The following is a 13,237-nucleotide window of genomic DNA, read 5'->3' on the forward strand; positions in this document are numbered from 1 at the left end:
GGTGTCAATATAGCTTTAAAAAGCATTTCAAAAGAGTGCCTGAAAAAGCATGCATTGCTATGGAAAAACCGTTTAAATTCAACATTTTGCAAAATATGATTAATTTGCCTCATAGTTGTAGCCATAATTCAAGCTAGCTGGTTAGCTTGGCCTGCAAAGTAGAGCTTATTCAGAGTTAAGAAAAACTATTGAACAAGCTGTCATTAAGTATGTATTGTAAATTTGAAGATTGGGGTTGAGTTCCTGCTGATAAGGCAAGGCTACATGGCAATTGCTAACAGACCAGCACATAAATTTACAAAATGTCAAGTTAATATGTTTTGGTTCAAGTTATAGGATAAGTTAGACAAAATAATTTGTGAATTTTGTTAGCACTCATATGGCAACCTCCTGCTAGCTAGGCTAACTAGCATGGACTAACGGGCAAAAAAACCCACTGGCAATTTAATCCTATTTCTCCAAAAGCCTTCCCTTTTATTTTTTATATTCTTTGATTTCACCTTTATTGAGGCACACTTAGCAATTAAAAATTAGGAGTTTCTTTTTTTTTTTTTTTTTTAACTAAGAGATGCTATACAAAAGTTATTGACATCATGTGTTTCCATAATCGATCATCACGCCACATCACAATACAAGCTCACTCAGTCACCACAATCACATACACAGTTGAGCTGAGCTATGGTTAAGAACTTGACCTGGCCAATTAATTGGACAACGATAAATTGATAAATGTGAAAAGCTGTGTGTAAGAGTGAGTGCAAGTATTCTTTTCTGTGGGAATCTTTAGAACTCTTCTAAACCCCACAATACTTTTTGATCACTGATGTGTTTTTCAGCATTTTGATTCATACATTTACCTTCCTTCATATTAAAATATTCTGGTGTTGCTTGGACTAATGTTCTTCTGTGCTTTGTGTTTGAGCATTATTTGTTTTATATTTAGTACAAGTACAAAAATAAATTAATAAAAACATCCCAACTTCTCAACAAAATGTCAGAACTTGACAGCAGAATAGATTATATAAAGCAATCATGCCCACACAAATTTGCATTCATAATGTATCATTATCTCCAGTTGGGACAAATGATAAGAAACAAAAAAAAAAAAAAAAAGAATAACTGGATCTGTTATTATATTAGTGCAGCAACAAAACTCTAAATGGACTGTTTCACTCTTACTTTTTCAATGTTTTCCCTCCAAATCAATTAAAGACATTTGTCTTTAAGAAAATAAAAACACTCAAATGTTGCCTCCAAACTGATTTTTTTTAAAAAAACAAATGTGAATATATTACAAATTAAAAAAAAAAAAACATGTTACTTATAAGCAACCCAAAAAAGTCAAAGCTTTTACATTCATACTCAGCTCCTTGTTTGGTTTTAAGTCTTTTTTTTTTTTTTTTTATCTTTCTCTGATATTTGATAAAAACAAGTTAAATCCCACAATTTATACAAGATTTAAAAAAATAAAAAAAAAGCTAGTCACACTGAACTAATATCATACATTGCCTGCAAAAAATTGGAGTCACCACCAGCATTTAACAAAGCAAATAGATATGAGCCTCCTGTTGGATATGTACTTATTCAACTCCAACTTATGAAATTAATAGCTTCTCATTTCTTAACCATGTGGAAGGACACATCAAGTAGTTATGGAAAAGTTATTAGTCTGTTAAAAATAGCTCAAATCACTAGAATGCATCAAGCAGAGAAAACATTAGGTTAAAAACTGGAATGTTAGTGGGGAACCAGTCTTCCACATCAGAAAAAATCCTAAATGATGACACTGAATGTCTCAAAATTGATATCAAATTGAAGAAAAACAGCAGTAGAACTCAGGGCTATGTTTAAAGGTGCAAGTAAGAGCATTTCCACAAGCACAATGTGAAGACAACTCAAGGGGTAAGGACTGAACAGGTGTGTGTTCATAAGAAAACTGATAGAGTAGAAAGATTAGAATCTGGAGCAATGGAAGAGGATCATGTGGTCTGATGAGTTGAGATTTACCCCGTTTCAGAGGGATGAGAGCACCAGGGAAAGCAGAGAGGCAGGCCGAGTGATGCAGCCATCATGCTTCATGCTAACAACTGTACAAGCCTATGGGAGAAGTCTATGATCTGGGGTTGCCACAGTTGGTCAAGTCAGAGTTCTGCAACATTATGAATCAAAAGAATGAAGTCTACTTAATCAATGGATTTTTCTATGTGATGGCACTGCTATATTCCAAGACGACAATGCCTTGGGCTTAATGAAAGACATCCTTTTTTCATATGGCCACAACAGAGTCCAAGCCTAAACCCCATTGAGAATCTTTTAGATGTGTTGAAGAATGCTGAAGGGTGCAGGTGTGCTGCAGTGATTGGACTCTCCCATCATTAATACAAGAAATCAGTTGAAAAACAAATGCAACATTGGGTGGAAATAAATCTGATGACATTACAGAAGCTTACTGGAGTGTGAGATCTTGTTTTGGGTGGCAACTTTTTTTTTAGCAAGGCAGTGTATTTAACAACAAAAATTTATGAGAAAAGAAACAGACAGCATTAGTACTCTCTCCCACACCAACCAATATACCATGCTGTGACTTCTTCATTCAGCCAGTTTCACCAGATGTTTAAAAAACAAACCAACCCTTTCTTTCCCAAGACTTCCAGTACAGCTCACCATTCAGCATCAGTCTCCAATAGGTCAAAATCTCACTGATGGCATTAAAAACATGGCTGTGCTTATTAGGTTTTGTTTATAACCATTAATACAGAGTAATGTCTGTTTTGTTCATAAGGAAATGTGAAGTTTAATTCATTTTGATTTATTTAGTGCAGTAAAATTGATTATTGCTAAATTAGCCTGTTTTTTACTTTCCTTGTTTAGTTTTTATTTTGCTGGTATTCCCAAATGGAATGACATTTTCCCCCTTCACAATGTGCTTAAAGACTCCAGCATTAAAAAAAATCCCCAATACCTCTGGATAATAATAACCAGCTATCTCCACATGGGGGACACAGAGACCATGAAAGGCAAAGACAACAGGGGAACCAGGGAGAAGGTATGCAGACTGGCTGCAGACCGAGCCCGCCCATGGCCGTTGTTTTTGTTCCACTTGGGCCCATTTTTGTCTCGGCCTCGAGCCGGCTTTGCAGGACTGGATGCAGGATTACGTGGAGGTTTACTGTAAGGTGGAGAGTAAGGCCCATATCCTGGCCAGTCATCATTGTACCTTTCACCGAGATCTTCACCTCCTGAGCCACTGCCTTCCTCACCTGAAACAAGGAGGAGATGTTTAAGATTGTCGGAGTGTCAGAAGGAAACTATTAACTGCCACAAGATTATATACTAATAAATATGATACATTTTCTCATTCTCTCATTTATATATGCCATAAATGAGTATCAGAAACACTCACTGTCCATGAAGTCCATGTCCTGTCCACTCTGAGCGTGCTTCAGTTTATTGGTCACCACCCTTAACTCCATAATCAGCTGTCTGGTTCTCACATCTGGACGGGCAATGTCCACCTCCACCTCAGGGTTGTTGATCTGGCTAACTAGTCCATCACCTGTCACATCTGGAAGGTACCTGAGCACACACAAAGAAGGATTAATGCACATGCACTATTAATCATGTTTTGGAGAAGTCACCTCTTAATAAACTAATACATACTGGAGAAGTTTGTGTACGATGCAATAATCAGCCAGGTTAGAATTCTACAACTATCTGATGGTTTTGTGAAACATTCACTATACCATGAGGATAAAACCTATCATATTAAATGACTGTGATTAAAATTAAAATGACTTAGAAAAAATTGGACACATTTTCATAAAACGGCACAATTATGAGGGTGTTCCTCTGGATAACATTTACATTACAGACTGACAGAAACAATTTCTTTACTATATGCAGAATGTATGTATTAGCATGTATCTATTTGGAGAAGTCATGTTGTAATAAGTGAGTTTTGATTGTCCAGAAGTTCTTTGATGTGGATTGCAGAGGATTTTTCAAGGCTTCAAATAACAAAAGAGGACAAAGGGTGGCTGTCTCTAAGGTGTCTACCTATGAATGAAAGATACAAAGGAACTTCACATTAATCTTATATTTGCAAAAGCTAGTAAAAAAAAAAACTATGTCATCACATTGACGCTTAATGGTGTATTAATTTCAGATTATATCATAATGATTTAATAAATGTAATTATTTTCACCAACAGCAGTATAAAATTTGACATCAGCTTCAGTCCCTCCTTTCAAACTGAAAACACTAAGCATGGTTGTATTTTTATATATATCGCTCTAATGCAGTGTCAGCATCACAGATGCCATTGTGCAGAATTGTTTCGCCTCTTTCTAGCTCTTTTAAACAAACACACAAGACTCTGCAAAGTCTCTTTGAGCCCTGATAGGTAGTGTTGGCTGCATTTGTGTGCATAAAGGCAAGTGGACCCACGCACAGAACATGTGGGTGACTGCTGATGGCTAAATTAAATAAACTTAGTTCCATCTGTTGCATCCTTCCACCTCTACACCATCACTCCCACTATCCTACACCCCACCTCCAACCTTTTTGCTCTGATCTTGCTCACCTCCCCCGAGTCTGCCCATTCCAGCAGCGGTCCTCATTAGTGACGTCGGCAGCCATCTTCTCATCGTTGCAGATGGTGTGTGGGAGGGACACCCAGAAGCCTCGCATGGGCCTCAGTCTTTCCTTCAGCTCAGTAACCTGCGTGGAGGCGGAAGGAAATTTATTATGAGTCAAACCTGGTTTTAAAGTATCCTTATTTATATAGCTGTCTGGAGGAAGTGCACGGAAGCTGTGGTGCTGAAGCTGGATAAGTGAAACTCTGACATGACATTGCTTCTAGGTCAGCCCTTAAAGCAAACATATATTCACACACACAGATATATACACATGATATATACATATATACACTTATATACACATGTATATAAGACACAATAGGTAAAAATTGTTTTATGCTCTCCCTTCCTCTCTACTCTTGATATCAAAGAACTACAATACTGCAAGACTACTTAAGATTTAAGCCATTGATGAACAGGCTTGGACTTAATTCAGTCTTCTTTTGCTAACTTATCAACGTGAATGCATATTACCATTCATTCATTCATTATCCAAACTACTTAGTCCGATTGATCTGTCTTTCCTGTCGTCTCCACCCCAACCAGTCGAGGCAAATGGCTGGCCTCCCTGAGCCGGGTGCTGCCGGAGGTTTTCTTCCTGTTAAAAGGGAATTTTTTTCCTTCCCACTGCCACCTTGTGCATGCTCAGGATGGGGGATTGGATCGAAGTCATGATTCGATGCAATCAGTTGGTTTCTATTATAGGATATGTATGAATTGGCTTGAAATGATGCATATGTAAAGTGTCCTATGACAGCATTGTTGTGAAGTGGCGCTATACAAATAAAGCTGAATTGAATTAAGTGTCGTGGGGAAGCTGGAGGCTATCCCAGCAGTCTTTGGGCGAAAGGCAGGGTACACCCTGAACAGCTCACCAGTCCATCGCAGGGACATATTAACATAACACATCTAAATGATGAGCATCTAAAAAAAAAACTGTGAAAAGTGTGACTCATGATCAACACAGAGAGTTTATCAATCTTTCAGTCTACTGATGAGGTTTTCCAATCAGTAGACAGAAACTTCAGAATTTTGTTTCACTGCTCTAGCCTTATTAGTGTAATTTTTTTTTTTTTTTTTTGTTTAGATTGGTTTGTTCACACCTTAAACTGCAGATCAGATAAGATGGTGGTTAGATGGTGAACACAGTTAAGAGTTAGGTGTTTTTAAGTTTAAAGCACTGTTTGTTTCTCACCAGACGATCCAGGTTGGTGCCTGCAGCAGTTGTGGGTTTCTCCTCAGGGGTGTAGGTGCGGAAGGGCTTCCTGTTACCTCCTGGTTCTTTAGGTGAGCGCTTGGACCGTGCTGGAGCTGGCCTTGGGTTTCCACAACCTTGAAAAACCTAAGGTCAACAACAAAACACACACTTTCTTCAAAACAAGATAGTTTTTGCTCATTTTGACAGATACAGCTAGGACATTGATTCAATATGACACATTTTAAAGAAGCCAGTGTGATGTAAATGAGATTCTTGAATTATACAAAGTTACCTAAAAAAGAAAACTTTATTTACACATCACAATCCAGGAACACCTCTGTTTCTCACCAGGTGCGGTCATCTCTCTGGCAGCTCTAATCATACGGATAGATTTAATGCTATCTGTGCAAAATTCCTGCAGTTTTCTGCATGCATTAGTATGATTAAAATTAAGATTATGGCTTTATAGTAGGTGTGGATTATTTAGAAAAGCAGATTATTATTTTTATGCACCTTCAAAGGTTCAGCAAATTGTTTTAGTTCAACAGGTCAGATGTCAGATAACATGGAAGCAATAAAACAAAAGAACTCACAACATTTTAGTTTCTTTTTTGGTGATCATCTGCTCATCTCATCCATCTTACCTTACTGGAGAGGCTGACACTGTTTTCCTGCATATGCATAATAGCCTCCGACACTTTCACAGAGATGGAGTCGGCCGCAAGCTCAATGTTAAACGGTCCCTCCAGCTTCTCTGAAACCATGTACAGGGCATCTGCAGGCAAAGCAAGAGTAAGAGGGAAATGGTGGGGGATAAAGTCTGCTGACTAAGAGCACATTCTCATAGTATTGTAATACATTGAAAAAGCCTGACAAATGTCAAGACAATAGATATCAATGCCTGGAATCTCACTGGCTAACCAGATGAATGGGTTTGATTTACATCTCTTTAGAAGGTGATGCATTCATAAGAAGAGAAGAGTAAAAAAAAGAGAACAGGTGGTCTGAGGAGTATATAAAATGCAAAGAGTCTGAGTGCTGTAGATGTTGATGGCATGATGAAAGGTAAAAAATGGGGCACTGTACATGAAATGAAAAGAAAAAATGAGAGGAATGTATATGTTTGATGAAAAGGGGGAGGGAGACACAAGAAAACAGATCAGTTGTGGCAGAGCAGAGAAGCGTGAATGATAAATGGAGGAGGAATTCATTACAGGGAAAAGAAAGTGGAAGTAAATAATTGACAGAGGCACGATGAAGAGAATTCAGTTTTGTGCATGTCCAGTTTAATTATGCTAATATTTTATGAAGCTGGTAAAAGTAATTTGAGCACTCACAATTTTGATGCCCACACATCTAAAAATCATTGATTTAAAGGGTAGTTTAAGTTGAAATACTTAATCCACCTCACCAAGAAACATAAAAAAATATAGCTGAGAGCAGTGATCAGTGATTTCAGTAGGGCACACAATGGCTACTTCATCAAATTATGTTAAAAGCATTGTGGAAAAAGGTAAGATAAGTGACAACTTCTGAGACTGAAATAGGATGCAAACATCAAAGCAACAAACAGTTTCACAGATGTCCACTTCTGGCTGGTTTGAAAACCTGACCTGGGTGTTAAAACTTCTAACTGTTGATTCAACACATTTACAGGCTTGATAACTTGCACTTCAAACTTATGCTGGATTACTTTTTAAATTTTACAACCGTTCACAATTATGACATATGACTTAAACTGCAAAGGACAAAGATGAAATAGAAAATCTAGATTCACTAATGGGATATGTTTAACCCCACACTGTAACAGATCTGATCCGATACTTTATGTACAAAATATCAAGATATTAAGTTCCATCCTCACAAAGCCCAACTTTTCCCTGTCACCCACCTATGAAATTGTTCCATTCTGTATCCAAATCAGCCTGATTGGCTAAGCAGCCCTTCATCACATTAAGGCACAAGGAGTGGCAGGGCCGCAAGAAGGGGGTGCCTCGACACAGTGGACAGTACCACTGACGCATCAGGCCGCGCACACACTCTGAATCTGCAGTCAGCTGAAAACAAAGCAATAAATAAGGAAAAATAACTCACAAAACATGATAGTAAGCTTAATAACTTCATAGATGGCATAATTATTCAACAATCAGGTAGTGCATATGATCAGTTATTAATTGTTACTACATTTTGACTAAGTTTAAAACACTAATAATCCCCCTGAAATGAGTAAATATAGCTGAATGTATAGGGTTTTCACGAACTAAAGTTTTGTTTTTTTTTTTCTTTTAAAGCTACAGTAGATAAACATAGCAAATGAATAAATAATTATTGAGAAGAACGCTGAATGCTAGTGACAGTAAGGGGACATTTATTTCTGTTATAGGCCTGCCTACGTACTTTAGGCAGCAGTAAAATGTATTCTTGGATTCAACAGTGCGTTTGATAAAATGTTAAGCATAAATAACTCACTTTTGTTGCTTTGTTCACAATATCCCGCCCGGTAGCCAAGCCCTGAGATAGTGCTCTGGCTGCTATGAACGCCCTGGAGACCTGAATATGAAATAAAAACATGTCCAAGTAAGATCAGTCATATTTTACAACCTGCTGTTATTCCATGGCAAGATGGTTCTGAGGTGTGAATGTCATATACATTACACACACACACACCTGTACTCGAAGTTTGCGGGGCACATCTCCAAATGGCTGCAGCTGCTCAGCATGCTTGCTCACACACTCCAAGTAATCCTCACTGAACTGATACTGGGGGTTGACCAAGGAAAAGACCCGCTCCAACAGCCGGGACCAGAAATCTGAGAGGACCTCTGCCAGACTCACACTCCCTCCTGTGGACATAAGAGTCTATCAGAACATAGATTCTCTTACCTGAAAATGGAGAAAAAACACATCGACCCAGAGCATCTTCATTTTATTCTTCTTTTTAATGTTTGGATTCATTCAGTAAAGCCTACTAGAAAAAAAATATAAACAAGCATCATGCATGTTGGTTTAAATCTAGTCTGGGAAAGGAAATAATCTACTGTAGACAGCATGTAATAATCCAAATATAGGTGTGAAATGACTCATGGGTCTGATAAAAAAAAAGAGAAAGAAAAAGATATTACATGGTTGTGTTTCATGGTTAGTATAAAAATGAAATCAAAGAATTGGACAGAATGTAACTAGTGCTTACTAGGTAATAACTATATATTAAATCAATGTCAAAACATGAGAAAATAATTTTTGCTTCTTTTATTTTTGCACTGACTGCAAAACACATTAATATGGTGAATCAAGCTGTCTGCATCTTAGTGTCTATACAGAATGAGTACGCCACAATCTGGAGTCTACGATACAGCCTTAAATTAGCCAAACATGCTGTTTGGCAAACAAAGACAGGTTGACTAAGCAGCAACAGCCTGCAGATGGGCTCGCCAATGAACGGCTGTCATGCCAAAACAGAGCGATCCGGAACAGAAATAGAAATGGTCTGGCATCCGTGGGAATCCAATTTTCTCTCTTCTATTTCTTTTCTCCAATTCCTCTCGGCGCGTCAGCCCTCCCATAAAAGACAAAGCTGCTTCTTTCCTGCTGTCCAGAGCTGATGTGGATTTACTTCACTGACAGTTCAGCAAAGAATTATGACAGCTCTTCTGCAGAATGCAGACTATAGACAGAGTTTTTGGACTATAGACAGAGTTTTTGTCGCAAAGTGAAAGCTACTTAGACTAGAAAACCACTTGAACAAGCCTTATCTTATTGCATTATATGGGAAACACACACAGTTAGTGTTCCTTTATTAGACTGGGGTGAGGTGGACAAAGAAGGGATTAAACCAACCGGAGTAATATCTGCGAAGCTCCACAAATAGTTCCTGAAAGACGTGAACATTCTGAGTGAAGAGCAGGCCGTAGGTCTTCGTAAACATCTGGTTCATAGACTTCTCTGAAAGGTCAATAAGCTCTCTGAAGAACTCTGCACAGAGACAAGATGAGCAGAAATTAAATATCAACCTTGCACCTGCCTTCATTTCCTCTAATATCTTAGCCAGGTTTCTGTGGAGGTGCTCAATCACTCTTCTTCCACTCTGTTAAGACTAATAGCTCACAGGGACGTCAGAACCTGCACTTTAGTGAATAAGTGTAATAACATGTATTTTTTTTCCCCACAATCTGTCTTTAGGACTCATATGCAGTCTCCCACTCCTTAAACAACGTTATATGACTCAGATATTATATAAAAGTGTGAGGAGGTAAGAAAAAAAAAAGGTGCTAGCAGTCTACAGCAGGTAGGAGGAGAGAATTCAGCTCTCAGGCTGCTTCAAATCTGCAGCAATACAAACAGATTTAAATGCATTTATTCAATACAGACAGCCATCAAAGTTATTGCAGTTATCACACATGTCTTCACGCTTTATTCAGCTTGATCTACAATGTTTCAAATACACAAAAGGAGGTCTCTGGAGAAGATTCAGGGGTTTTTATGAGGCAGAAAGGATCCAATTAAATACAGAAATGAGTTGCATTATCAAATATGGAAGAGTGACTGTTTGTAGAGAGAAGTTAGCACACGTGATTCTTGTCTCTATTTGTGACAAGCCGAGTAGGTTCATCAGTTTTAGCTAGGATTAAACAAGTATCAACCATGCTTGGCCATCTAAAGTCTTGAAGTCAGAAATTTCACCATCTAAGTAAAGAAGTAAAGAAGGCCTTTGAATCAGCCATCACTTTCTGCTTTTAACTCAGCAAAGAGGGAGTTTTAGACTGGAAGAAACCCAAAGCAGCTTATGTTTCTTATCTATTAAATGCTGACCCTGAAGCATAAAAGCATAAAAATTACACTTTAACTTTAAAGCAGATAATCTTCATATTAAAACTGATAACAGCATGAATGTCTGAATCTTCCTCTTACCATCAAACCTGCGGTGTCTCTGAGTGAAGGTGGTCAAAAGGAACTGGCTGTTGTCTTCAATGGCTTTAAGGAAGTCTCTTTCACTTTGGAGGGACAGGGTTTCCTCCATCTGACTGGAGCAGCAGGTGTAGTCCTGAGGACAGAGCCGCAGGTGCTCACCTATGCCAAAATAACAGTACATCGGTGCCAGAAAGGAACACAAGGTTAGAACTCTTCACTAACAATGTGGAGAAACAAGATTTTTTTTTTTTATTATTCAATGTCAACACATAATAAATCTTTGTTTTTGCTTTGAATTTGTGGCTAAAGAGGTAACTGAAGGCCTTTCTGCTAAAGTCAGTAGGTCCATTTTTTGGCAAGGTCAATTCCTCCAGTAATCTCCTTGTTCAGTGAATAGGATAGGATTTTTTTTTTATCAAAGATAACTGTGAGAGAGAAAATTGCAATCTCCCTGCATGAATTATTCAGTTTTAATCTGTCTCTTTGTCAGCTCAGGTTGGGTCTTTGATTTGTCTGAGGTAATAATATATGCAAACAATAGTCAGGAGGAGGTGGGGATAACACACAGCACTTGGGGTGTAGAATAGGTTTGGGTCTTTGTTTCAGTCATTCACATTTGGCATGAATATGCAACTGTTTATACAGTGGAAAGTCTCTTTCTCAGCTCCACCCGCAATCTTGTTCCTCTCTTCCTCTTTTGTTCTCTCTGTGCGTCTCACCATTAGCCCATTCTCATCCCTCTATTTCCATTTCTAAACTGCCTCCCTTCATCCCTCTCTCTCCTGGCCATCTGCTCCCCTGGCCCACGGGACAGTGAGGCAGTGATAGCCCAACACACACATACTGAAATCAATCAATTCTGCAGTTGGCTCACACACTGAGCTGTGTTGCCATGAAATCAATCCTTTGCATAGCACACATTTAACTGACAATTACTTTATAAAGTCATATGAATGTTAGTAGCAGACATGGTCTCAGTGATTTGCTCATGAGGCTAAATCTCCAAGTAGACAACAGTCTATTTGCTTCATCACATGGTTAGGCATTTTCCCTTTTCCTCGTGGTTTTAATCTTTGAAAATGATTCTGCCCACTTTTTCCTCAGTCCTACACCTCTTACCAAAAGTTTAAATGCTCTCTCTTCATTAACATAAGATGATCAGTAGAGAACAGAAGCGATGAGGAAGCTATATGCAGGGATTTAACAGTGGATTTAACAGTGGGACAGTGGGAAAAGACTAATTAAGGGCGAGGTTCTTTGTTGCACCGGTGTTGGCAATTTGCTCATTCCCTTAATCATCCTATTCAAACCGCACAGAGGGGAGGAAGGGGCGGCAGTGATTTGTTTATAAAGCATGCTGCATTATTTCTCAGGGGGAAACTCATCATGATGCCTCGACATATGTTTTTTCTTTCTTTCTAAAGTGAGTTTAGAGCCATGTTGTCTTCAACAATGCTTTCCAAGGCTATTTCTTAAATATTTTCAGCAATATTGGGATCTATGGTGCGTCTGTTAGCCCACTAAGCAGTGAGATAGCATTGACCTTAATATGCATAGTTATTTTTTTTTCATGCGTTATGAAAGCAAACTAGAGCAGGCTGACGCGCCTACATTTCTGCTGCGACACTAACTTAACTTCATAATGGATATTCCTGTATTTTACGAGATATTAAAAGTTTAGACTGCTTTATGTTCATGCAAAGCACAGAATATTGCAAAATTGTACCTGAGATTTGAGTAATCGGAGCGGTGCTTGTGCTGTACCCTTTCTCGGAGTACACCTGCCGGGTGTCAGAACAGCTCCTACCCGCTGCAGCCGCGGGGCTTCGGGTTCCCGACAGGGCAGCGACAGCGTAGAGCAGAACCAGCAGCCTGTAGTCCATCCTCACCACAGGACTCAGAAAACACAGGCACCAGCAGAGTGGGTGGGTTTATCTAAGATAAGTGAGCAGCGAATTATAAATAAACGACTGGGCAAGATAGAGACTAAAGTAAAAAGCTTAACTGGATCTAAAATCGGTCGTTTAAAGCTGTCATAATTTCCCTGAAAAATACAATGAAGACCTGGACTGGGTCTTTAAATCACAGACGTGCCCATTTGACGTGTCCTGTGGATTTCTCCTTCCTGGGAGACGCGCTGGTGTAGCCCACGTAAATACAGGAGAATAAATGAGGTGCTTCTGATCCTGAGCATCATTTGGCACACGGTGGCGTAAACTGACGGGACGTAGTCATGGTTACACCGGAAACGGGAATTCCTTCAAAATTACAGCACAATATTTAGTTTGCTAATACAGCTACAAGTTATCAGATATTAAATTGAACTGCATGTAAATGAATCTGCATTAGCCATATTATTAAGTGAAACGTGTTAAAAATCTTACGAAAGGGTATCCGTATGGGCATGAATATTTGCATATCAATGGGGTTACAGAGCAAGCAGACAATGCGGTTGCCTCATTTACAGGTTGAGCCGAGTCTAAAAATGAAAAAA

The 13,237-nt window shown here is 38.7% G+C and overlaps 1 protein-coding gene across 1 annotated transcript; it reads right to left on the reverse strand.

Moving 5' to 3' along the window:
- Positions 1 to 2,982: 2,982 nt before the first annotated feature.
- On the reverse strand, positions 2,983 to 12,626 carry gpc2 (glypican 2; the record flags this gene model as incomplete). Its single annotated transcript, XM_079249532.1, has 11 exons — positions 2,983 to 3,260; positions 3,404 to 3,576; positions 4,583 to 4,719; positions 5,833 to 5,979; positions 6,480 to 6,610; positions 7,727 to 7,892; positions 8,305 to 8,385; positions 8,503 to 8,678; positions 9,673 to 9,807; positions 10,744 to 10,902; positions 12,470 to 12,626. The coding sequence occupies 11 exons, from the start codon at positions 12,624 to 12,626 to the stop codon at positions 2,983 to 2,985; spliced, it is 1,740 nt and encodes a 579-aa protein (XP_079105658.1).
- Positions 12,627 to 13,237: the final 611 nt, after the last annotated feature.

The sequence above is a fragment of the Telmatherina bonti genome (assembly GCF_933228915.1).
Source record: "Telmatherina bonti genome assembly, chromosome: 12".
Taxonomy (NCBI): domain Eukaryota; kingdom Metazoa; phylum Chordata; class Actinopteri; order Atheriniformes; family Telmatherinidae; genus Telmatherina; species Telmatherina bonti.